The sequence below is a fragment of the Diuraphis noxia genome, unplaced genomic scaffold (genome assembly GCF_037042655.1).
Source record: "Diuraphis noxia isolate RWA-SAM2 unplaced genomic scaffold, SU_Dnox_SAM2 contig0002, whole genome shotgun sequence".
Taxonomy (NCBI): Eukaryota; Metazoa; Arthropoda; class Insecta; order Hemiptera; family Aphididae; genus Diuraphis; species Diuraphis noxia.
This window is the reverse complement of record NW_028301712.1, coordinates 4,994,605-5,022,106: the sequence shown is the minus strand read 5'-3', so window position 1 is coordinate 5,022,106 and position 27,502 is coordinate 4,994,605. Positions and strand designations below refer to the sequence as shown.

Sequence of the window (27,502 nt, the reverse complement as noted above, 5' to 3'; positions counted from 1 at the left end):
ACAATCGATTACGAACTAACAGACATTAATAATTATATCTTGGTAGGTAATTCAATTTATTTTATCACATATTTCCGATAGAAATAATAGCTTAACTGTTACAATTTTATTGAACTAGAAAATGTACATGCTAAATTTGCCCCAGTTCCACGAGTTCTTATGGCCCCACTCCCCCTTGTGAGGGCCTCGTGTGTGACTGTATATTGAGGTAGGTTCGAGTTGTCGCTCCAATAAATGAAGAAGCGCGCCATCTGGTTTTATATAATCTCCGATACTGGATTTGCAGAATGGAAACTTAATTATTATAGGTAGTTCTAGTATAATCTATATGCATTTACAACTAGAACTTACTGAAGTCGAGCATTAAAGGCATGTCCCTTAAAAAATCTCAACATTCGTATACACAGAGATAAGCGCGATCATGTCGTTGAGATATACCTGCAGATGCAATAAGTCTTTTTATTGTCCGACCATTGGCCGTCAACTACATATAGGTGCCTACGGCCTGCAACCACACTCACACGACGTTATTTTCGCCTGACATTTTGCAAACCCGATCCAAATTATCTGGAACTCATGCGTTTTTGTTTCGTACCGTGTATGGTGCAGGACGTTAGGTCGTGGTGACAAAAATATATTTAGTAGAAGTGAGACAGTCGGTGAGAGTTGGTGAGAGTGTATGTGTGTGTGTTTGAGAGAGAGAGGGAGAGAGAGAGAGAGAGAAAAGGTATACATCGATCGCGTATAAGCTTCATATCGATTAACCATTTTGTATGGAACACTGTGTAAATATTTTCGAAAGCGTTGAAAAATAATGGATTTCGGACATTGCGGAATCACTGCACACTCCGTACTACTTACTATAAAGTCTAAAACAATAATTTGGGATAAATCTTCGACGTCTGCTATAGACGTGTAGAATAAATATTGCAGTCAAATAATTTAACACGATAACAGTACTTGCAGTGTACATAATGGATGTGTATACGTAATTCGTTTGAATTTTAAAACAAACAATATTGTCAATATTATTTCATGGACTATATTTGTGTTTAATTTTAAAATACTATTCAAACTAACTTTGCTGAACGGGGCAGATGATGTAATATTTCATTTTATATTATGTCAAAGCGTCAGGTTAATCATTTCTATGCAAAACATTTTATTATTTAATAGCAGCTATAATAATAATGTATTTTTATTCGACATAATAATTCCTTCTTAATTATATATTAGGTAATAATAATAAATTGACATATCCATGTGGGTAGTCGCCATTGGGTCACTGTTGAAGAATATGCGCTCAGGAAATTAATATTTTTGCACCATATAATATATTGCAAAACATCATGATGGTTTTAATTATTTTGGACTTGAAAAAATTATTATTTATTATTTTATTAATTAAAATTTGTTTTTTTACGTCCTCGGAAGTACCTTTATTCAATTGCGTTATTCTGATGAGTGAATTGATTTTCAGGGTTTTGCAAACTGGTTTATTGTTTAGTTTTTTTTTCGTATCCAGACGTATCATTATAATTAATAGCTTATTTTTTAGGTATTCAAACCTATAGTAAGCTTAGTTTTATCTTTTTTTGTGTGTTATCTTATATTAATTACCTGTTTGTATGTTTTATTAATTAATACATTGTTTATTATAGCAATAATTAGACTTAGTATGATCTCAAGTCCTATGTATTAACTATAGAGATTATAAGTACAAATAGCTTAGATCAATAATTATTATTAGGATAACAAATCCAATGTTTGAAAGGAACATTTTTTTGTATCTTTCAATATCGTAAAATAAATACTAAATATAACGTATACAGTGTGATTCTTATTAAAGGTAACACTAAATAATTCTGTCCATTGCAGTGACATCGGATTTACATGCGGTTTTCGGGACGAGACAGAGAATACATAAATACACTTTTCCTGATGATTTTAACATTTTTAGGTCTTTCCGAGTGCGCATGCGCAATACAACTTGCATTAATTTTATAAATCAGATAGACCGAATTTTTTTAAGTTAATTTTTACCATAACTCTAAAATCAAAATTGACTAAATGACAACGAGTTAAAGTTTCGATTAATATTATCGAATTTTTCAACAATCATACTAGAACTTTATGAAATATTATGAAATTTCAAGAGTTTTTTTTATTCGTAGGTTTGCAGACATTATTAAATCATTAAAATTTAATTTTGAGAAATTATTTAACCTCAATTAGACGTAAATGTTAGTTAATTTACTAAGAAAAGATACTACTAAAAAAAAATAAGCAGCATCATTTTTTTTCTTTCTCTGACCGACAAACGAAATTACAAATTATGGTTAACAGAACTTATAACCCTATGTTGTTACTTTTGTCTTTTGTGTGGATTCACCAATTATCGAACTTTAAGAAAACAATATTACTACGTTTACTAATTTGAATTCTTTATGTATTTTTTTTAATTTTCATGCAATTTGTAAGTATTTTTAAATTGTAACATTTTACACGCTAGTATAATTTACTTAAATATTAAAATATCATAAAATATCCAACGTAGCTACACGGGCGATATTGTTTGATCGTAGGCGAAGTTACTCTAATACTGAAAGTTACCAACAACATAAGGCTGGTTTTGCCGAACGCAAGTTTGGTATCTATATCTTTCGCTTGGGTCAGAGAAAGAGAGAGAAAACAAATGTTGTGCTAAGAAAAATCTTCTTAATGTTTTCGGTAGGACATTTTAACATTTGAAGAATAATTTAAATATAATATTATAGACCAAAAATTCAAAGTATTTTTCAAGTGATGGCGTTCACTGTATCTGTTTCAAATTGATCGTTTGGTACCTATCTTATGATTCACGAAACTATATATAATATTATAGTGAATTTATAAGATAAAAAACTGCAACTGTAGGGTATTTACCATTTCTTGCGTGCAATAATATTGTAAAATCGATAAAGGATAATAATATCTTGAAGAAAATGAACATATGATTATATTATTTAGTATTTGTTTTACGATATCGAATAGGAACAAAATTCGAACGTTCACAAACGGTGCTCTTTCCAAACACCGTATTTCAGAGAGTTTTGACATCGTCTTAATAAACACGGCGGGTGAAACGTTTTCTTGAACACAACACATCGCACACTACTGCTGCAGTCAGTCGCTGTCCGTTATAACATTATGTCAATATTTAGACGAGTGCGTGGACGATGTACCGACGGAATAGAATATGAAGCTTCATCGCACGATTTGTTTGTTTATCAATTACCGTGTGTGTATAGGCACACACGAGTTGGTCACGACAGTCATCGTCGTGCGATCGATTGCCAAGCCATAACACTGTACGTGCGACGTGTGACATTTGAACGCCGAAATGTACGCGATTATCTAAGTAATAATTGACGTCTCGGCAATGTATAAATCACATTTTTAATCCAACTCTCGGGGCGCCAGATGATCAGACAAGACTACATATTATTATGCTACTGCCTACTGCTGTGGCCACGGCGGCGGTGACGTGACGTTGGCCTTGGCTAGCAAGCCGAGAAACTGTAAATAAAACTTGCACACGGCGTAAACGTAATAATATCGTAACGAAATTTTATAGTGTCCGACAACCAAATAATTGTCATCATATTATAATTTTAAACCGCCTGACTTTCGATCCTACGACAAAGCGTTTGTCTCAATTAATTTCGCATATCCACTGCTGCACTATGCGCCACTTGCATTGCTAATATAATGTCGAATTAATATTTTTATTCGGTTTTCTCACAAAAATATAAATTTTTATTATACGTGGACAATGTTTTACATGCAAATGTACTTATCTAATCATTTTATTAATATAAATTAAAATCTTGGCTTCATGCATTATGGTATTTACATCAGTAAATCTTAATAATTACAGAACTACATGATACACGAAGCAATAAAATTTATAATTTATAATTTTATTGAGCATTATACATTTCAAAACGAATTTAATTATCATATGAATTATGGGTTATGTTGTATGAATGGGTAACGCCTTCGTCGGTTTTCTATCGAACACATTTTCTACGATAAATTGTACGGTACGCGTAAGTTAATTTTTGCCGTTTTTCGATTATCATAGTCGACATGTAGAAGAACAAATGATAAATACGTGTTGTACCCATATTTCATATAGATATGCCTATATAATATACTATATGAAAATATAAACAATTGTTGCATTATTTCTCATCTCAAGAAAGGTCTTTAATGTTGCATGTATGCAGTTTTATCTGCATCTAACAAACGCGTAAACACCATTGGGAATTTGCATTAAGTAGAACCAATTAGAGTTGTTAGCTTTAATATTGAAATAAATTGACCTACTGGTTCTGGTGAACGCATATTTTCTATAATATGCACTGACGCACTGTGTAGGTACCTATTGTTCGTAAGACAAACACATCAGCTGCAAACCTGTGGGACGTCCTCTTAGATTAGGTGTGAAGAATGAAAAATCCATTACAGCCTATAATACTGCTGTATAAAGAGAGACGTTTCTATACATTTTCAGAACAATTTCGATTTGTACAACTTACTCGCTATTACCCGTGACTGCACCGCGTCCAATTTATTGTTTGCATTTATTTGCAATTTTTCTGTGTAAAGTATTTTATTCACGCAACAGCATTCATTAGGTGTATTATACTATTATCGTACTAAAACAATTTGCTGTGATATACGAATATTGGCCATGTGTTCCAGAATGTTGCCAAACTCTGTTTCTGAATTCGTATAGGCCAAGATGAGATTTGCAAAGTCAAGTGTGGTGTGTGTGTAGGTATATAATACCATCAGCATAAAATAATGTATTCTATAATATTCTAATTATATTAATGCTCAGGAATTTAATGGAACGAAAAATAAACGGATATTTAAAGACTGTCCGTTATAATATGTCTAGATCAATGCCTTTGGCACCCTTGATCGTAGGCCATTAGTGTTCTAAGTGCACGCCTGCGCAATCGTTTGTTGGACTCGTGACGACCGCTGCAGATAGATATGCTCCAATTAGCGGCAGGCTGTGCGGATTATTGTTTATTATAGATCGTAAAGAATGACCAGGAATGCTGAGAAATGCTAATCGAAAGCTCTAAACGTGCCTAAATTTTTAATTAAATCTGTGGACACTTCAGTATTTTATGCACATGATAGTGAAAATACGACGGTCAAATTGTGTCGTGGAATCCATAATATTATGTATCTTCACCGTCTCACTGCTTAAATGTGCGCATCACACACGACTATAATATATATTATATAAATGGGTATTTTTTTTATTTTTTTTTCGGAAAGGTTTAAACTTTAATTCGATAATTTTTTCAGTTTTGTATATCACATGTAACTATAAATGTTTAGCACAACATTGATAAACATATTAATTCTAAATCGTCTCTTATTGGTTAAATAGAGTAGGTAATTTTAAAATAACAGCCACAGGTCATTCATGTTTCGGGAGAGAGATACGCATTTTTTATAAAACCAACAAAATCCATAAAATCTGTTTCGTATACACCATCATCGAATCGTGATAATATCTCTAAAAATAAAATGAGAAAATCAGATTATCAATATAAGTAATTTGTCAGCTGCAGTACCTACTCTGATATTGAATGTACTATAGTACAGTTTGTTTGTTTATTTAAGAATTTAACGGGTGAGACCCTTTTTTACGTGATGTGTATTGGAAACAAATTATATAAGGTAATTAAGTGTATTCATAATTTATTAATTATGTACAACAATATTATGCTATAAAGTCTGTACCAATGTGTTCAATTATTATGAATGAGTATATAGTATATACATTTATGATATGTTACGTTTACATTCGGTCTTCCCAGTCGTGTTTAATTTGATCATCGACGGATTTTTTTACAATTTATTTTTACAAATCGGCATTCAAAACGCTCTATGGCCGTTGGTACACTTGTACCACATACTATTATATGGCATTGAAAAATATCTATAAACACCTACAATTATCAATACCATCATATTTCATCTTAAAATATTCAAATATCGTTTTATAATAATTAGGTATATAGAGGTACCTACCTACCTACCATATCATTATGTTCATAATGTGATATTATTGTGTCGTTCATTGTCACACCATAACTGCAGAAATCACTAAATAATACTTATAATATACATATGTATTACATTTTTCATTTATCAAAGAATAAAAATATAGCATACTTAATATGGAGCCATTTATACATAACGAGCCACAGCTAAATGCATATCTATTGTGTAAGTACTCTTAACTATGCACGCACAGAAAATATAATACATACTAAAATAACAAGTATTTAGGTACGTTTGTTTTCACTGTTTCCTATGATGTTTTATTTAAACTATAAACGTAGTTTGACTAAAATAAAAAAGTCTGAATTAATTGTACGAGTGTAGTCTATGGCTATTATATCAATTGTACAATATCTATAATTTTAATAACTAATAATTAAAATTATATATTATTCATTCGGAAAATGCCAAGTCTTCAATGTGAGAATTATAATTTATTATGAGTCCTTCAATCATGCGGACTACGTTACGATTTAATGAGTATATAGTTCTATTTCTTTCACGGTGTCTACACATTATACTATTATAGCGATAAGTAACACCGTAATAGGTAACTGTATTGTTCGGTATATTTGACTATTTTATGCAATTTAAGCGATCACGCCTTTTTAAATATATTTTATTATTATGGTGTAATTTTAAGAGGCCAACTTTGAATTTGAATCGTATTCAAGGATATAATAATAATATCCGTTTGAAAGACAAAATGCGTAACATACAATCTAAAACAAATATTAGGTATACTTATACACCACGATACATCACACCTAAACATAATTTATAAATATCGTTAATAAGATCTTAAATCTAAAGTTATTTGTTCTAAATGATTAGGGCATCACAATAAGTATAAAAGTTATAAATTTAATATAAAATAATTTTTTCCATTTTTAGATTTCGAGTGTATAAAAATTGTATTTGATTTTTTGATAATCTTCTGTAATTTTGTGTACATACATCATACTAAATCTGTTTTACTAAGTGCTAGTAAAACTGTTATTGTAAACAAATAATATAAACTTCTTTAATTTGACTTAAAATTTAAAAACAAAAACAAAAGTAACGCCCAACCTAGATATTCATATATTTTTATTTTACTTAAATATTTAGATTAATATTTCACTTTTTCATCGTTTAATTGACCACGCGTTGAAATAGTGTAAATTACAAATTGTTCGTCGAACAGACATAACACGTCACCATCGTCAGTACACATAATAAATTTTAAAAATAGAATATTAAAATAATATGTTTTCTCGATGATCTATTCGCCGAATTTATGGAAGGAAAACAGTGAAAAATATCAACCATTTCGTCACCACAAGTGCACACGGCACCACGCTAAATATTCTGCCAAACATTGTCTCTCCGACTCAAAGTAGGGGGAGGAGGATCGGTTATTTTTAGTTTATGTTTCCAGTATCATTTGGTCGGACAGCATTAATAAAACTGCGTGCCAAAGAACGAGTCCAAAAATAAACCATAATAAACCAAAAAATTTTTTTTTAATTTTACTATTATGACCAGGCACAAAATAGTATATTATTTATTACGAAAATGGTAATTAGTCACGGTAAATACTTAATAATTTATAGAAACATTAGAAACGGCGTCTAGAGCATAATATATTAATAAATAAAAATAACGAATAAAATTGTTGACAGCAGGTAATATATATATATATATAAATGTTAAAATATTCGTCAACTATATAAAATATTTAATTTCGTTCCGCCGAATCAATCACAAATTAATATTATACGGTAGGTAAATAGATAGGTACAAGTATAATATTTGTTACGGCGTAAAAAAAAAATTTGTAACAAAACATTATTATAAAAATTATTGTTACCATGTCGCACTGTCTATTCCATGAGCACTCAATGGGGAATGAGTTGACATATTCAATATGTGTAAACTGTAAAGGTTTTTTCAAAGACTGTCAAAACAACTACCTCCCTACTTATAGTATATTACATAATAGTTAAATAGCCATTCGATCATACAAAAATGTATAAAATTATGTAATATATTTAAGCGCCACGTAAACAAATAAATTCTTACCTAGGTACAAAGATTGCTTTTTTAATGTTACGTAAAAACTAAGTACCTTTAGGGCGGCATCTGTAGGTAAAACGTAATATTTCTTTTATTTTTGAACTATAGAAGAATTTAGAATCGGTTCAAAACCACCGACTGTTAATGTTAACAAAACTATGCTATATTGTTTCGATGATATGCTATTATACCTCTACGTTAAATTTTCGTGTTGTAAAACTTTTAAACCAAGCAAATATAACGAATAACATATATGATCTGCAGCGGAGAAATGTGGTTATTTACGTCCCAATTATTATTATTATTATTATTATTATATTCCAAACTGCGTTATAAATTCAAACTTTGATTAAAAAAACCGCAAAATCCAATTGGTTCCTATGTTATGTAAACAACATTCCCACGAGGAGACAGCTAGGTACGTAGGTATTCGATAAAGTTCGCATAATTTGTGATTCTAACTCTGATGAACAAATGTGGTTTTATTATAATAATTAGGTACCTATTTATATACCGACGTCCGACGTGTAGTCGTGAGGTAAAGAGCAGTTATAAATTACGTGTATTTTAACACTTCGTAAAGTGCGCAATAAAAAGTTTGAAAGTGGATGTCTCTACTATAAATAAAATACTTTCTGTTTGTTGCATATTATTTGATATTTTGTTATGACAAACATGTGTAATATAAGTACAACTACTTATTCGATGCGTTGCAGGCCAAACGAGATATAAAAAATTTGTGGAATCTATGCCTATATAGCTAAAGCATTAACTCTTGTTTCTTTATTATTCTTTATATATAAGCGATATTTTTGGATGATCCCCAAAACATGTCAAATACTCAAATCCTCTTGTATTTAATGTAGGTAAATAAAATAATATTTTATATTATATTATATTTCTGCATGTTTACGTATATTTACGTATCTCAATAGTGCTACACAAACAAATTTTGAACAAATTTTTTTTATAAACAGTTATAGAATTACTTTTTTTAAATAATCCAAAATAATATCTTTAGATAAAAAAAAAAGAAACTATAATATATATATATCTTTATAACAGTTAAACATGGCTTTTAAATATTTAATAAGTTTACAGGCATTATAGTGTTGTTATTGATGTAAATTATATCATAACAGTGGTGTCGGTGAACCACACATTTCTGTTTACACCGTATTTTAAAAATAACAATTTCGTACAAACATCTCATGATCTGGTCTTTAAATATTTAGATTAATCAATTTTATATTAAAGCTTGCTTATGTTTTATAATTATAAATCAGGTAAAATATATATACCTAATCGTTTTGGATATTTATACATATTATATTTTTTTAAATGCTTTTATTGGTATATACAGTGAATGGATCGAGGGTTAATCACCACGTGTGCAAAATTCATTGCCAAAATAAAAATTAATCATCAATCTATGTTTATCATATTATTATTATTATTATATTATCACCTAGTTATTATGAATTTTAATCATTATCGCCGGATTTTATATCGATGTAGAGTCCATTTGACTCTTGACGTCAATTATATTGTTACCAGCTAACATTCTTTCAAGAATATACGATATAATTCAATATTATGTTACAATTTAGTATATTATTATTATTATTATTATTTATAGTATATGGTTCTTGACAATATATTTTAATCACGATTTAATGGAAATCGTTGGAGCACTCTATTTTTGGAGTCAATTTTCGTTTGTACAACCTTTTTTAAATTGATCTTTTAGAAGGCCAATTTCACATATACGTGGAAATCTGGTTTATAATAACACCATCAATATATTACGTTAATGATCGATGAATAACGTAATAATTTTTCGTTTAACGTTATTTACCATATAACTCATAAAAATATTAAATATGTTATACTTTAGTATAATACTATTACGACCGGGAAATCATACTGACCTTATACTACTATTATATAGCTGCAATGGGTGCTTGAGGAACTTGGCTACATAGAGGGCGTTTGTTCTTTACTCGTTTATTCAAAATATTGTATGGTAATGCGGACTGGTGTGGTAGGAAATATAGATAATATTATTAATATCTTAATATTATAAGGATGGTTGTATTTTGTCTTCAAGACATCATTGCGAGATGCTTGCACGCCACTCTTAATGCTGTTTTTAAACACAATACTTGCCCAATAATTTTTAATCAGATGTATGGAAAAATTATATTAAATAGCTATCAACAGCAGCAGCAATAGCGCCGCGGTAAAATCAAAATTGAAAAACTACCGTAAAATAAATTGCGTGCCATACTTACGTCTCTAACGATGTATGCCGTATGGTATTTAATACGTATATATATATAATATTATGTCATAATTATTGTAATATTTTACGATACTATCTTAGCAGCTGGTATCTTGTGCATATACGACGGCGTTAGCTTGCGGACGGTGAACGTCATGAATGTAAAAAAAATTCACGTGGGTGAGTCGTATAGCTTTTACACCGACCATATTGACCGTACATGAAGTTGGCCCCCCCACTTTCTGCAATTTTTTTCAAACAAATTGTAAACAATTGTAAATTAATTGTAAATAATTGTAAATTCAATCCCCGAATTTGTAAATCGTCTGGGGCCTCGGGAAATAAAAAAACAAGTTGGGGGGGCCAAGTTCACGCAGCCCCCCCAGGTGGTCCGATCGACTCCGAACAAATTGTAAACAATTGTAAATTAATTGTAAATAATTGTAAATTCAATCCCCGAATTTGTAAATCGTCTGGGGCCTCGGGAAATAAAAAACAAGTTGGGGGGGCCAAGTTCACGCAGCCCCCCCAGGTGGTCCGATCGACTCCGAACAAATTGTAAACAATTGTAAATTAATTGTAAATAATTGTAAATTCAATCCCCGAATTTGTAAATCGTCTGGGGCCTCGGGAAATAAAAAACAAGTTGGGGGGGCCAAGTTCACGCAGCCCCCCCAGGTGGTCCGATCGACTCCGAACAAATTGTAAACAATTGTAAATTAATTGTAAATAATTGTAAATTCAATCCCCGAATTTGTAAATCGTCTGGGGCCTCGGGAAATAAAAAACAAGTTGGGAAGGGGCCAAAATCACAAAGCCCCCCCGGGTGGTCCGATCGACTCCGAAAAAATTTTAAAAATTATGATAATGCTGAGTTATCGAACCCTTATTGAATAATTTAAAAAAATAAATTTTTTTTTAATCCCCCAACTAATACAATTTTGATGCATCGGTATGCTGATCATTTAAATAATTTATCTTTTAGTTGTTTATTTTAAAATTATTTAATTGTGCCACACTCTTCCATTGACTATAAGCGATAAGTTATTTTTTACTATTACATATGTAATATGTACGTATTATTATGTGATATTTATTAGGACTTGGACGGTTGGACGGTCTTCATACTTTTTAATTGGGTTACTCGTGAGTAGTCACTTTCCTACTTATAGTTGTGAATTGTGATTTTTCTTTTTTATATAATAGGTAGATACTTAGATACTCTGAAAATAATAATAATTTCCTAATTAATTATACACATTTATTGTTAATAGTTTTTACTAGATTTCCACAAGCTACTGCTTTGTAAGAATTATTGTTTCCGTGTAAAAGTATTGTATTCAAAATACATAAGACTATAATACCTACCATACATGTCATATTCTCCAAGCTAATAAATTACCTCAATATACACACATTTGTAAAAAACAAAATCACATATCCTAACCACCCCACTTGGTTTTGGCAAATCAAAATCAATACCGAACTTCTACAACATAGCAAACATGCCACAAATCCTAACATCACCTCAAAATTGTATGAAATTATACAAGACCAGTACTCTCACTTCACCAAAGTTTATACTTATGCATCAAAATCCACCCATGGTGTTGGCTTTGCAATCTCAGTAAAAAATATCACACTCCTTCACAAACTTCCACCTGAAACCAGTATATTCTGAGCTGAAACTCAAGCCATTTATGAAGCAACCATGAAGTTGGCCCCCCACATTGAGCTATCGACTCCGGATAAATTGTAAACAATTGTAAATCCATTGTAAATAATTGTAAATTCATTCCCCGAATTAGTAAATCAACAGAAAACATGGAAATCGAATAACAAAACAAGGGCTAAAAAAACAAAACAAATAAAACAAGGTAGTAAAATAAATATTATTTTTTTTTACAGGTAAAATGCTTAAAACCTGACGATCGAAAAAATTAAATAAAAAGTAAATTTTTGGTAAAACTAAAAAATTAAAACAAATTAAAACAAATTACAATATGGAAAAGATTTATGCTTTTGTATAAACAATCAAATGTGGTGTTACATTTTTTTTACTGGGAACCTTGAAAGTTTGAACTTTTTCTGCCATATCATTATGTGTTTCCCAATGAGAATCATCACGCCGTATGTGACATATGTAGTGACCGTTACCGTATGCTACAACTCCATGAAATATGAATCTATAAAAATGAATTAAAACTATCATAAGCAAATGTTATCTAATAATTTTAATACAGTTGTATATTTAAAAGTTTACCGGTCATCGTTAATTTTTAATGTTGTCGGAAAATCAGCCATCGTGAAATTACATAGATCGTCTACTTGGTCAGCCTCTATGAATAAATGATCTTGCAAATTCCTTTTTTTTGTAGCTTGTCCATTACATGAAGGTTTTCTACATGGATAGTTTTTTATTTCGATGTAACGTTCAATTGATTTTTTTAAATTCCTTATATCAATGAGATCTTGTTGTTGTAATATTATTGTACGAAGTTTTTGGTTTTTAATAGATTTACAGTCTTCATTAGTACATGTAAAATTTTCATAAACTGAAGGAAAATCTTTTAATAGTTCTGATACTATAAATGTAACGTTGCACTCGGTGTTAATTAATTTAATACCAGATACACCACAATTCGCTTCAAATATAGTCTGAAGAATTTTTAAACGATCTTTATATAGTAATTTTGAAGGTCCATAAATAGCCAAGGTCTTACAAAAATTTAAAAATTGATGCTTATTATTTTCAATGAATGTTTTGTATTTAGGATTGGATATAGGATTGGATGGATTTATAGGATAGGAGGAAACCGTTTTACATTGGATATTTGAATCTTTATTACTATTACCAATTTATCATTAATACTAAATACTAGTATTTATAATCAATGATTTAATTTACTTTAATTTGTATTTTCATTGATTTTTAACTGGAAAAAAATCATTTTTTTTTTAAAAAAATTACTCTGTTTCGCAAAATTGTAAGAGCACAAAAAACGTACGATGTAATTTAATAATATCAGTGAAGAGGTAAACATTAAAAACATGTAAATTCAGCAAACGTGTATTTTTTATTGTTTTCATTGAAATAACATATGTTATTATAATCTTATGTATTTTGAATACAATACTTTTACACGAAAACAATAATTCTTACAAAGCAGTAGCTTGTGGAAATCTAGTAAAAACTATTAACAATAAATGTGTATAATTAATTAGGAAATTATTATTATTTTCAGAATATCTAAGTATCTACCTATTATATAAAAAAGAAAAATCACAATTCACAACTATAAGTAGGAAAGTGACTACTCACGAGTAACCCAATTAAAAAGTATGAAGACCGTCCAACCGTCCAAGTCCTAATAAATATCACATAATAATACGTACATATTACATATGTAATAGTAAAAAATAACTTATCGCTTATAGTCAATGGAAGAGTGTGGCACAATTAAATAATTTTAAAATAAACAACTAAAAGATAAATTATTTAAATGATCAGCATACCGATGCATCAAAATTGTATTAGTTGGGGGATTAAAAAAAAATTTATTTTTTTAAATTATTCAATAAGGGTTCGATAACTCAGCATTATCATAATTTTTAAAATTTTTTCGGAGTCGATCGGACCACCCGGGGGGGCTTTGTGATTTTGGCCCCTTCCCAACTTGTTTTTTATTTCCCGAGGCCCCAGACGATTTACAAATTCGGGGATTGAATTTACAATTATTTACAATTAATTTACAATTGTTTACAATTTGTTCGGAGTCGATCGGACCACCTGGGGGGGCTGCGTGAACTTGGCCCCCCCAACTTGTTTTTTATTTCCCGAGGCCCCAGACGATTTACAAATTCGGGGATTGAATTTACAATTATTTACAATTAATTTACAATTGTTTACAATTTGTTCGGAGTCGATCGGACCACCTGGGGGGGCTGCGTGAACTTGGCCCCCCAACTTGTTTTTTATTTCCCGAGGCCCCAGACGATTTACAAATTCGGGGATTGAATTTACAATTATTTACAATTAATTTACAATTGTTTACAATTTGTTCGGAGTCGATCGGACCACCTGGGGGGGCTGCGTGAACTTGGCCCCCCAACTTGTTTTTTATTTCCCGAGGCCCCAGACGATTTACAAATTCGGGGATTGAATTTACAATTATTTACAATTAATTTACAATTGTTTACAATTTGTTCGGAGTCGATCGGACCACCTGGGGGGGCTGCGTGAACTTGGCCCCCCCAACTTGTTTTTTTATTTCCCGAGGCCCCAGACGATTTACAAATTCGGGGATTGAATTTACAATTATTTACAATTAATTTACAATTGTTTACAATTTGTTTGAAAAAAATTGCAGAAAGTGGGGGGGCCAACTTCATGTACGTACCATATTGACACCATATTGCCCTGACTGGCACGTTTCCAGAGGGTTGTACTCGTGCATAATAGTAATAGTAATAATAATAATAATAATAATATTAATCACTTATTGACAATAATAATTATTACAGTGTATAGATACTATAGACTAACAGTTCTCAGTGTATGCTCGGTTGCCTACACATAATGTAATATATATATACATAATACATATATTATATAGTATGATTCTTTTATCGGATGCAATATATACATATACCTCGGGAAATAGGTGCGCTGCATTTTTAAATTTCAAGAATAAATCGCTGATAAAATGTAATGCAGATAGATAATATTGTATTCAAAACAAACAACATTTTTACGTATACCTGTGGTAGAGAGTACATCATAGAAAATCTTTCTGTAAAAATGTCAAATACACTAATAAAACGAAATAGTCGCAAATAAGGTTGAGATTTGGGGGGAGAGCTTAAACCCAACTTAAATAATACTGAATAAGCTTAATACAACATTTAGGAAATGTTCGAGGGGGGCTTAGTTCCTGAAACCCCCTCTCCCTATTTGTGGGCATACAATAATAATATATAATTATATATTTTTATATTTTTATCTTCAAAATTCCGTTATTTTATATTATCCCTCTTGTATAATATTATGATGTACATAATATAAAAACAAAAACCACCTGAAAACGTCATAATATAACGTTATACTACTGTATTAGTGCGTTTTTCGAAATATTTCGTGATGGCGTCATGTTAACACGAGTGTTTTATACGGAGATACATATATAATACGATGGTATGAAAATGTATAATGATTACTGTAAACAATATAGTGGTATGCCACAGTTGGCGAATAATAATAATAGTACTATACTCGTATATTATATTTATATGATCCTCGTTTATTCTTGCAGTAAACGATGTCATTATATTTATATTATACTTACATTATATTATTTTCTACCAACGGCACTTATTACAATAATTAGTAGTTATTGGTAATTATTATACCGTTGCCGCAATTGGTGGCTTCTTGACGGTTCGTTAAAACACAATCGTTAATTCGACACAAACGACACGCACATTATAAAAAAAAAAATAGTTGCATATAATGCGTGAATGTGTGCGTATACTAAAAGTAACGTTTGTAAAACGACATATAATAATACCGTCTGATGTTTATAATAATAATAATAAGATTTTTACTCGGTCGCGCCCACGTCGAATCACCTGTTGGCTGTTTAAGTGTTAATCCACTGCACACATGAATACTTTATTTCTTTTCCGCTACTCTTTATAATAAAATTGCATTTCGTTATCGTACGCATAGTATAATATACGATTTTAATTTATAATATAATATTATAACAGATAACAACTTACTATTCAGTTGGTACTGTAGACTACAGTAAAAATGTATTATTATATAATGCGTCAAACGCGATATGCCATTGACGACGATAAATAGTAACAAGAAATGGATCCATAATAATAATAATAACAATAATACATCCGCGTTGAGAAAATGAGTGCCTTATATGGTGGCCAGTGAGTAGTAGTTTTATTAAAAAGGATCAATTCTACGTGTTTCACGGAATCTAAAATTAAAGAATGGAAAGCCAAAGGTATATACAGGTACCTAACCTATACAAGGAATTGTTGAGCATTACTGTCGTTTTAAAATTTCATACATCTGATATGTACCTAATATCGCTGTCTTAAAACTGATAATACTTTGGTGGAAGTTTACTGTGCAAGGGAACAACACTGAATTTTAGAAAATCAAAAATGTATCACTCACGACTCTTCTCCATATAAATATCTACGCGTTGGGATCAACAGCACATATTATAGAGGATTCCGAAAGCTGTTATATTTAATTTTAGAGAATTCGAGACCTGTCAAAAACAATCGACGAAACAACATATATAATAGGTACACCCATCGGCCATCATATACCTACATTTTGAACACTCGACCATAACATCGACCAACTATAATGGTTGACCGATGTTTTCTATCTCTCTCTCTAAACAAACACTGACGAAATCAATACAACCGACGCATTTAAATCTAAGGGTCGGTATAATATAGGTATTGCGTTGGGATACGGTTGACGGACGACCGCCGAACGTTGCACTCGTCCAACTGTTCGCAACAGCTTTATAATTTTATATATCAAAGTGTTTCGTTTTATCAGCTACGTTTCAGTTTTCACCAATTACCGACGGAAAACAGTTTATTTACACCTTTATTACAATAACAAAATGTCACCACTTCAAATTCTCGTGCATGCTGAATTATATCAATTGCAATACAATGCACACTCGTTTGTCATCAACTTGCAACTTTCAACTTCAGTATTATAACAGTACCTAATTACTACATATATATATATATATACAAACAGTCGTACAAACCGCGTCGGTGATGCCCTAAACCATCACAATCTATCATATCATAATGCTAGGTGGGTGGTACCTATAACACTGCAGCTGGTGGTATATAATATAATGATAATAATATTAATAATGATTTAATGAAGTGAATAAAAATATCTTGCGCCTTTTTGCGATCTGTCAAAATAATTATTCAAGGTCGCGTTCAAGTTCACGGCAATATATGTTTTATATATCTAGGTACCTATACATTATGTGGTTGTGATCTTTGGACAACGCATATTACGTATACTTACATCATATCGCTTACAGACCGATTGCTGAGAATATATTATCACCGTACGTGTGTCGCCCAGTAAACGTATAATATATTATATATAGACAATATACTATTGTTATTATCGTTCATCGATCATTATTGTTTTCGATCGACGATCGCATAATAATATGATATTATTTTGAGCCAATACACAATAATATAATATCGTCATTACCATTGCACGCGTACCACGATGATTATATTATATTGAGTTATTATGTACACACAGATAGATACTTAAACTTGTACGTGAAAAATCATCCGAATGGCATATTTCACATATTATGGTATTATAATATAATCGTCGTCATGAGTGTTTATTTTAATAGCATAATTCACAGTAACTTGCACATAAACTATCATTATTATAAACTCGGGATTCACTATGACATGTGTGCAGTTTGCGTTTTTTTTGTAAAGTGCAGTGGGAAGTTGCGCTGTTCTTCATAATATTATAATAGGTGTACATGTTATCATATTTTATTTAAACATTTAATTTAAAAAAAAAAATAAATAAAAATGTCGTATGGTAATGTAGTAGTGTTTCCACGGAAATCCATTATTATGTGGAAAATAGTTTTTCCTCTATGAATATTCAACCAGTGATCGTCGGAATAACTGTGGTTATTATTGGTTTACTGTTACCGCAGTGACGTAGGTCCCTACAGTGTATGTCACAAATATTTTTTGCGGTGTGCGTGTGATATTAGGACACAGTGACGCGTAGGTACCGGAAGCTCGACTATGTCGAGAAGGAAGAATAAATTATTTTCGATCCCAGAGACCAGAGTCCTTCGACTTCTAGATATTCTAAATATCTAAATACTGGGACATATTGCAGGGGCGTAGTGGTCAGTAGTCACTAAACGACTAATGGGTATAACTACATTTCAATATATCGGTATTTCTAGGGTTTGGTGGTTTGAAAATGATTTCTGTCCCGTAATTAAAAATTCGCTTTGTCACTGTAAGCCATATTGTATTATGCTTGCTGCAGTTCATCTGATTCTAGGGGATTAAAAAAAACTCGGTCAGAGCACAGAGAGAGATCCGTCGTATTTATTAATATTATAATAATAATATGAGATATACATCCCAAGAATTTAATATCAAATGTATATGTACTATAAAGAATTTTGTGTAAATGCATAACACCTATGTTATAATATTATTTTTAATATGCACGTTCCTAATTTAAAAATGATTTATTTCAACGATTAAAAATGTTTTGCTTTAAGCGTATACTTATACCTCAAGTTTTCTGAATATCGCGATTAGCAAATCAATCGAATGATTTGTAAAATTTACATTAGGGGAACATAACAATATGTAATCATTTAACGCCGACTGATATTTTGTGGACTTCGTCCCGACACTCTAGCGATGGTTGCTATGATCGTGGCTATTTGTCCGGCCGTGAATAGGTTCGAGGCCGTGGGTGTCGACGGCTAAAAACCGCATCCATAGACATTTAAATACTCATAACTTTGTATTTTATTTTGGGTCTTACGGTGGACGACAGACGGAATGTTGGCAAAAACATAAACGCTTTATTTTATATTATTATAATAGTCTGCTGATGAACGATGATATACATTTGGCACGTAATATTTTTTTTTTATTCCGTAGAGACGTAAATGCGTATCTTGGTGGGGAAAATCTAGGTTAAGAGCTCGCCGAATCCAAAATTAACCATTAAGCGCATAACCATTTTACGGGTAATTATATTGTGCGGTCACAAACCGATTACCATCACACAAGTTGGTGAAGTTCATCGCATGAGAGATCTCATAATAAAATATTCGATATAGCACCTGTTGTACCCACTACCCGTGGAGGTACTATATATGTATACGAAAAAAATATGGTTTTTATGCGGTAAATCGAGCAACAGGTTGACTCTGAAATAATATTTGATATCTACTCGCGAATCGCAACGAAATCAAAACGCAATTTAATCGTTTGTCGATTACTCATTACGTCGCGTCGTTCTTCGTATTATCGTAATATTACATTAATATCATGTATTTCGTGTGTCGAATGTGTCTAGTATCTATGCCCTATGGTATTATATTAATAATTGTATTAAATAATGGTACCTATTCAAGTATTTCTGGTATTAATGGCATCAAATATTATTATTGAGTTTATTTTTCTGAAAAACCTAGAAAGATTTCATGACGGAGGTTATGACTTACAACAGTAATGCATTTTTGAGTCATTAATCGTTGTTTTGTCATATTTAGATGTATTTTATGATTTTAAGGCATGCTATTTCGGCTAATATGAGATTTGTCTGGTTTTTGTCATATAAAGTGTTACAGATAGAACTGACTTTTGGAATAACTTTTGTTCAAATTAATATTACTTATTCGTTTTTTTTGTTGTTCATTAAGTGACCCTAGGTCTACAAGTATAATAAATTTTGCTATGTTTATTATTTAATACTGAAAATAAAAAAATTTAAATCTGATAAAATAGTACATTTGAGGATCTGGTTATAAAAACAATTTTGATGGTAGGAAGATTTATTTAAGTCAAGTAGTTTATTTTTTGGAATTTTTTTAAAATTTAATATTTTTTTGGTTAAATTCATTTGGAACGTAATAACTTTTTTTTAAATATGATTTTTAAGAATTTTCTGACAAGAGTATATTTATTAAATAATTTACTTGTCATATAATATTAAAAAATGTTGTCATACGTTTATTTAGCATATATATATATATTTTTTTTTTTTTGGTCAGGTCTTTCTGTTATATATATTTTTAAAACAATAATTTTAATTTATTTTAAATACATTCTATGTGTTTTTTTTTCTTCAAAAATCTAATATATTTTTATTTGTGCCCTAAACTTTAGGATTCCTATATTGAATATTTTTAGTACTCAGTTGTGAGAAATAATTTAGTGTTATAGACATATTTTTTGACTATATTTCGTAGATTTTTAGTGCCATGTACACCAAAATCATGTAATTTAATATTGTAATCATGGTTACCGAAGCATCATATGGTCACATAAGGTATATTTATTTATAAATGTATTTTTTATTTCAGATTATCAATGCATAAATTAAAATATCTTAAAATGTTTACATAATATCGAAATATCTCTTTATATAATATATTTCTATTATTAAATTCATTCAGTAAGGTTCGTAGTAATTCATTTATATGATATTGTACACCTAAACATTAAAAAATCATCCGGTTGATAGATTTTCCATAAAATTATTTATAAATTTCGTTTCCAGTGAATTTTAATATCACTGCAGTATTCTTTGTATAACATTATTGCGAAACATATCCGGTAGAGAGAAATATTATTATATACCTATACTCGTACCAGTATCATATAAATTGTGATTAAATCACATGCATAGGAAACAAAATAGACTTCGACTTTATTTATTACGACTTGAATTTAAGTAATATTAATTAAATCATAAATTAATTGTGCATTTAAGTTTACAACTTACTCCGATCAGCATCAACTTATTATTAATCTAAACCCTACGCGATGTATGAATAACAGAAAATTATCACGTTGTGCAATTAAAATGAGAGCAACTCATGAAGCAACTATTCAATACAATATTTCTCTTTTTGTGTGCTATATTAAATATATTAATAAGAAAATAATTTTACACCGAAACTCATTTGAATTGAATTTGTTAAGAAACAGTATAAAGGAACTAATGTAGTGAACAATTATTCGTTTTTCAATATCACGATTCTTATATTTGATAAAAGTGCAAATTGGTACGTTCGTCGTGATATAATTATAATATGATACACTATAATAATAATACGACATACTATTATATATATCAAACATTAATTATATTACATTATAATATGCATATGAACGTAATACAAACGTAATATACATAATATTATTTATTCGTTAGTTGTTAATTATTGTTATGGTGTTTTATGTCTTGTGATTGTTGTCGTGTTATAGTGTCGTATACTATTCCGAGTTACTGCTGACTCGATACAAACAACCATATTATAAACACTATCCGCAACACATTATTGTAACGCCTATGTCTATAATGACAACAATAAAAAATAAAATATATAACAGCACTCATCCTCCTATAATAATGTTGTTATAAGCTAAAAAAAAAAGTCTTAGGTATAGAATATAATGTCGACCGTCGTCGATTCGATTATGATAGTTTTTGTGGACGTACAATTTAAATGTGTAGCTTAACATTGTTTCCAGACATCTCAAAGAAAATTGCGCATCTGCAGGCATTGTTGTAGAGTGAAACGTCATCGTATATTTACATACATAATCAAAAAATATGTATTTTCTTTTTTTTTCTTTAATGATTACACTTTACATATCAAAGCGATTTCATATGATAATTATGAATCATAGATGCGAATTTTAAAATTTGAATGTTTGTGTTTTTCGATTTGAATACTTTAATAAAATAACACTAAAATATTAAATACAATGCATACATTTAGTCTCGTCATATTAGGGGTTGTCGGATGTCCTTAATATTACAGTGTATTATATCTTATAAAAATTGTATTCTTTGTTTTTGTATTAATTTTTTTTAATTGCATATACATATATGTTTATATGTATAAATAATTCAATATTTTTATTTTATTTTGTAATTTTATTCATAGGTATATACAATAATCAAATACGTTAATAAATCGTTTGTTGACGATTATTTATTATGAATTACATGTTTATGACGCATTAATTTCGTACATTGTACCTACTTTTTATTTAAAATCCTGCATTTTTGACTCGTTTGCGTTTCAACTATAAACACGTCTTAATAATTGACATTATTTTTTACTAATGTTCGATTGAAAGATAATATTTTTATACTGTGATACTCTACGAGGGATACACATCATCTAGTGAGATTAATGTCATAGACCACATTTCCTGTCCGAAGTTTTCATTCGGATTTTGTTTAAAAATAGATTTTCGGGTGGAAACATTCCCCCACCGCAGAGGACAGTGCACTGCACACGCCGTTCCAACCGAAACGCTATATTCGCAGTCTGAACGTGTGATAGCTGCAGCCTAGACGTATTGGGAAACTCGCATTTTCTTTTGTACATAACCTTTTAATTTACTTGCAAGTTCGTCTCATTTTAAACGTTTTCGTTTAATTGTTTACCACTGATTTAAAAAATTTTAATTCGAAAACCACATTAACATGGCTGACGTAGAATACCAGTTCACAACTACCGAGAGAAAAGTCAGGAAAACCAAAAAAACTACTTCGTCAAATAAGAGGAGAGAGAGCAATGACCAGGGTGAAGTTACCATCACCGAATTGGATAAAGAAAACGTGTATCCATCGGAAAATGGTCACGATGACAAGAGGTATTTCCCGAGAGCCACTTAATTAAAAAAAAATAATCAACAAGTATAATTTTATCTCTTAAAACGTTATCGTTTAATATTTCAATTTGAATTATTAAAAACGTAACTCAGTAAATGTATTTTTTTACTAAATTTTCTTAAAAAATGTTTAATGGTTATATTTTTTTGTTTTCATCACATTTTACACTGTTTTTTTACGTGTGATCGGAAAATACCTCTTGTCTGACAAATATATTATTGGTAAGAAAAAGTATTGATATATTATTTTATCATAACATTACAACTCGCTATTATAAAAACGTATGATTTATTACGATTTTAAATTATAAATCTTATCGGCTTAATAACGTCATTATGATAGGATGGTAAAGAAACTTATTCACAGTTGCGAAAAATTATAATTCTGTACCACTTATAATAGTTAAAGTAACGGCTAAATGGTAAACTGATACGACATAAATCTAAACCAAAGTTGTAATGTAACATTATTATTATGATGAAACCTAAAAAATTAAATGGATCTAGGGGTAATTAATAATAATTAATTTATGTGTTACTACTAAACATACATAACATTGTAAATAATATCTGTAAGAATAATGGGTGATTATATTACGTTAATCATATAACATATTAATAATTAGTAATAACATTTAACATTAATCATTAAATTATTAATAAGCCTGTACTCATGACGTCGTATTCATCCTTTTATTAAAAATGTTTTCTTCAAAACTAGTTAAATAATTATGAATAATAATGAAATTTGTTTTACATACGTTAATCGAAAAAATTAATTTTGCTTGTTCATTGAAATTTTTTTCTTATTATAAATTGATTTAAAAGTGTTAGTTGAAATATTTATAAATAATTTATATTAATGATGTTATAATTATACTTTTATGTTAAGTAAAAACTTACTTACTTTACTTACAAAAGTAAATTCTAAAACTATAATCCACCCAAACGTCATATCACATAATATGGTGTATATGATTTTACCCAAGTACTATATGTATTATAGCTATGTGACTAGCCTGGGACTGACTTAATTATTAAAATATATTAGGTAGATTATTTTTGTAATTATAACAATTTACAACCGTAATTTTCATTTTAACACGAGTTATTTAAAATTATTTTTTAAATACAGCAATCAATTATTTATTATGTTTAAAGATAAACATAAAATTCGAAATAATTTGTAAATATAAATTATATATCACACATTAATTAGAAAAACGTTTGGTTATCAAGTCAGAAAATATTTTCTATTTTTGATAAAAACTCATCTTTCTATGTAATACGCATGTGTACCGATTTCCTTTACCATTATTTGAATTAACGTGCTTACACTTTTATAACAAAATTACTTCTTGACTAAAATATTAATTTCTCATACTACTTGTTTTTAGTTAGGTAAGATCATACCAATATAATATTACGTATCTGCCTATATATTACATATTATTATTATTGCATTGAACAAGATCGGTCTTAACAGAAGTTTATTAATTTTAAGCGTATAAAAATAATATTTCAACTTACATTTTTTCATTAAAATTTGAACATAAAAATCATTATTTATTAATTTTTTAGGTAGGTTATTTATTAGCTCGGTAATATTTTGTGTCATAAATTAGTATATGACAACTATTAACATTAGCGCTCTAATTTTAAAAACAGGCACCTATAGTATACAATTAATGTATCGTTGGCTCGTAGTAGTCATAATTTTTTTTTATGTCAAGTTGTAAACACGCTCATTTAGACAGATTTACAAATGGCTTCAAACGACACAAACAATATTATTATCGTTTAATTTTTATGGAGACTTAATTATAATTAAATATACATAATTATATATACCTACCTATATAGTACCTAATTAATGAAAACGCCATGTGTTCATAGGTTTGAAGAAATAATAATTTATTGATTTTTTTATGGTGTGTAACACATGTATATATTATAATAAACTATGAAGTTAAAATTATTCTTATGAATTATTTATTAGTTTAAATGAAAAATAAAGCATTGGATTTCAGCAATTAAATATATTTTAATATGGGCTTTCGATACAAATAAATTATTGAGTTTATTCAACAACATTTTAGTAATCCCATTTTATGTTTGTTCGATGTTCATGTTAAAGTTCTTCCTTCATGTATTGTACAAGGTGTTAGAAAAGTCAATGAAAGTGTAGATACATTTTTCAAGTTTTTCTCTTCGTTTATTAAATACGCTCTCTGTTTAAATATAAAATAGTTTCGGTCCATGAACTTCATATTCAAAATAAACTGTGGTGCATTAAACGGTGCATAAGAATTATCTATTAATATTCTGCATGATCGTAAAAAATAAAATTAAAACGCATAACACAATACAACAAAGCTTCTCGTTAAAAAAATTAAAATCAAAACGTTGTTCGATGAGATGCATAAACAATTTTTTGAATTCGTTGCCATTCTTAATTTTTTTTTTAATAATATTCTTATGCTAATCACATATTTAAAACTCAATCGTAGACATGTACTAGCGGAGGTCAAATAAATGATGGTAAATTATTATTATCAATAAAACAAATTCCCATTTCTTACTTGAATTTAATTGAATTTCATCTTTTGACTCGAAATCCATTTAAAAACTAAAATAATTAATATAAAAAAAATAAAAATATATGTATATATATACATTTATAAATTCATCATGTAAACATTGTAAGCTGTAGATATTTGCATTATAAAACGTAGTATTGTATTTAATTTATTATGAAAAAAAATTAATTTTTTCTTCCAAAAATCGAAAAATCTTTAGTACGAGTAGATAGGTAAGTATTTTAGATTCTGAATGAAATAACGAAAAAGCAACAACTGTCCAAAGAAGTGTGACTTTTACTTTCGGTAATACACTATTTGTGATAAAAATATTAAAAAGTGTTATGCTTTACCTCTATAAGTTGTTCTCAAATAGAACACCACCACACGGGTACAAGTCGTTTTTTAAATTGCGAAATTTTCGAGAAAAACATTAAAAATATCGAATTTTTATTTTTAAGACACACAGTATAGATATTTTTGAAAGATAATCAAATATTTATCAATTATAATACACATGTTAATATTTGAACACATATATGTTGTGTAGCAAATAGCAATTATGTTTTAAATACTAAATTTTTCTACATAATGTTTTTAATGAAAATGAACAGATTTTATATGGCATCATTCCAAGGTTTATTATCTTCTGATGTAAAAAAAAATAAACGTAATCAAAATTTATTATTTTTCATTGTGTCTTGTGATATTATTTTTTATATTGGAAACCTCAAATCATTAAAAATATTCTGATAGGTATTGCATTTAAATGGATTCATTTTTAATTTATAATATACACCCAGCTACTAACCAATATAACTAGGTACATTAATATCGATAGAATATATATTTTATATAACCAAAGTACAATAATCAAAAAATGTTTCCATAATTAAAATTATTTATCAAACGAAATAATATGAGAAAGGACATTGTCTATTTAACGTCTAGTCTAATAATGGTAGAGGACACTGGAAATTGAGTAATAGCGAGTGGTCAGAAAGTGCTTAGATTTAGGTTTATCGTACCCATCATACTTGGATTATGACAACAGGTTATTTTGACGATTTATAAGAAAATAAAAATTGATACTTGTGAACTCCACGACCTCGATGATATCGGCGCGTTTGAATTAAAAGGTCAAAAGATACGACCAATATACGAGTAATACTATGATCGCGTGAACAGAAAACATTTTATGCGGGCGTGGTTTCTATACCTATTTGTAGGTTTGATTATTTTTTAGCAAATTGTTCAACTCTGACATTTTCTAAAAAGCTCTAAAAAAAGAATTGAAAGTGTGGCGATTTCATTAACTTCAATTCAAAGTTACGGACAACTTGTGGTAAAATCGACAAAACCAATGAATGAAACAACGCATAATACCCCCCACGAGGGTTGTACATTGCTCAAAAAGACCTTAGAGTCCAATAATAGTTTTTGTTAAAAAAAAAATTAAACATGATGGATGTTTGTTAATTTGATGCGGCTCGAATAATATTTTTAATGCTTCGTTGAATTCCGTTACATTTAATCCTCAATACAGTATTATTAATCCCCTATACACGCATTCAGGTCTAATTCACACCAGCAATTCGTTAAACAATAAACGGGCTATTAATATCCCTGTTGAGCATTCTGCTGATATCTACTAGACCGATGAATCATTGTGTGTTTGATAAAATATATATTATTTTTCGGAAACTCTTTTGAAACCGACGATTATTGCTGTTATAAAATTTGATACGTTTGTAGGTACATATAGCTTTTGATCTATTGTGATGTATTTGAATGAAAAATATACGAACTTACACTAGTTGATTCGACGTTACACAATAAATCATAATATCATAGTCAGTTGTAATAGTCGTATTTGTATCATTATTTATGAATAATTGTTTTTCGTAAATTATATCGATTGTTTTTTGTTGTTTTTTTTTTA

The 27,502-nt window shown here is 29.5% G+C and overlaps 2 protein-coding genes across 4 annotated transcripts in view; one reads left to right on the top strand and one right to left on the bottom strand.

Annotated features, from left to right (window-relative positions):
* Lmpt (four and a half LIM domains protein limpet) overlaps window positions 1–27,502 on the top strand; it is a 101,855-nt gene that overhangs the window by 60,760 nt on the left and 13,593 nt on the right. Inside the window, exon 1 of one of the 3 annotated variants that reach the window (XM_089221466.1) lies at window positions 22,621–22,963. The exons of the other annotated variants lie outside the window; for them this stretch is intronic. Coding sequence (XP_089077592.1) covers window positions 22,794–22,963 — 170 coding nt within the window. The 5' untranslated portion in view covers window positions 22,621–22,793. Of the gene's footprint in view, window positions 1–22,620; window positions 22,964–27,502 lie in introns of those variants that run through there. 3 annotated transcript variants of the gene reach the window in all.
* On the bottom strand, window positions 12,472–14,934 carry LOC149057961 (uncharacterized). Its single transcript, XM_089220412.1, has 3 exons — window positions 14,878–14,934; window positions 12,741–13,135; window positions 12,472–12,663 (listed from the first exon to the last, which is right to left on the bottom strand). The coding sequence occupies exons 1-3, from the start codon at window positions 14,932–14,934 to the stop codon at window positions 12,492–12,494; spliced, it is 624 nt and encodes a 207-aa protein (XP_089076538.1). The 3' UTR covers window positions 12,472–12,491.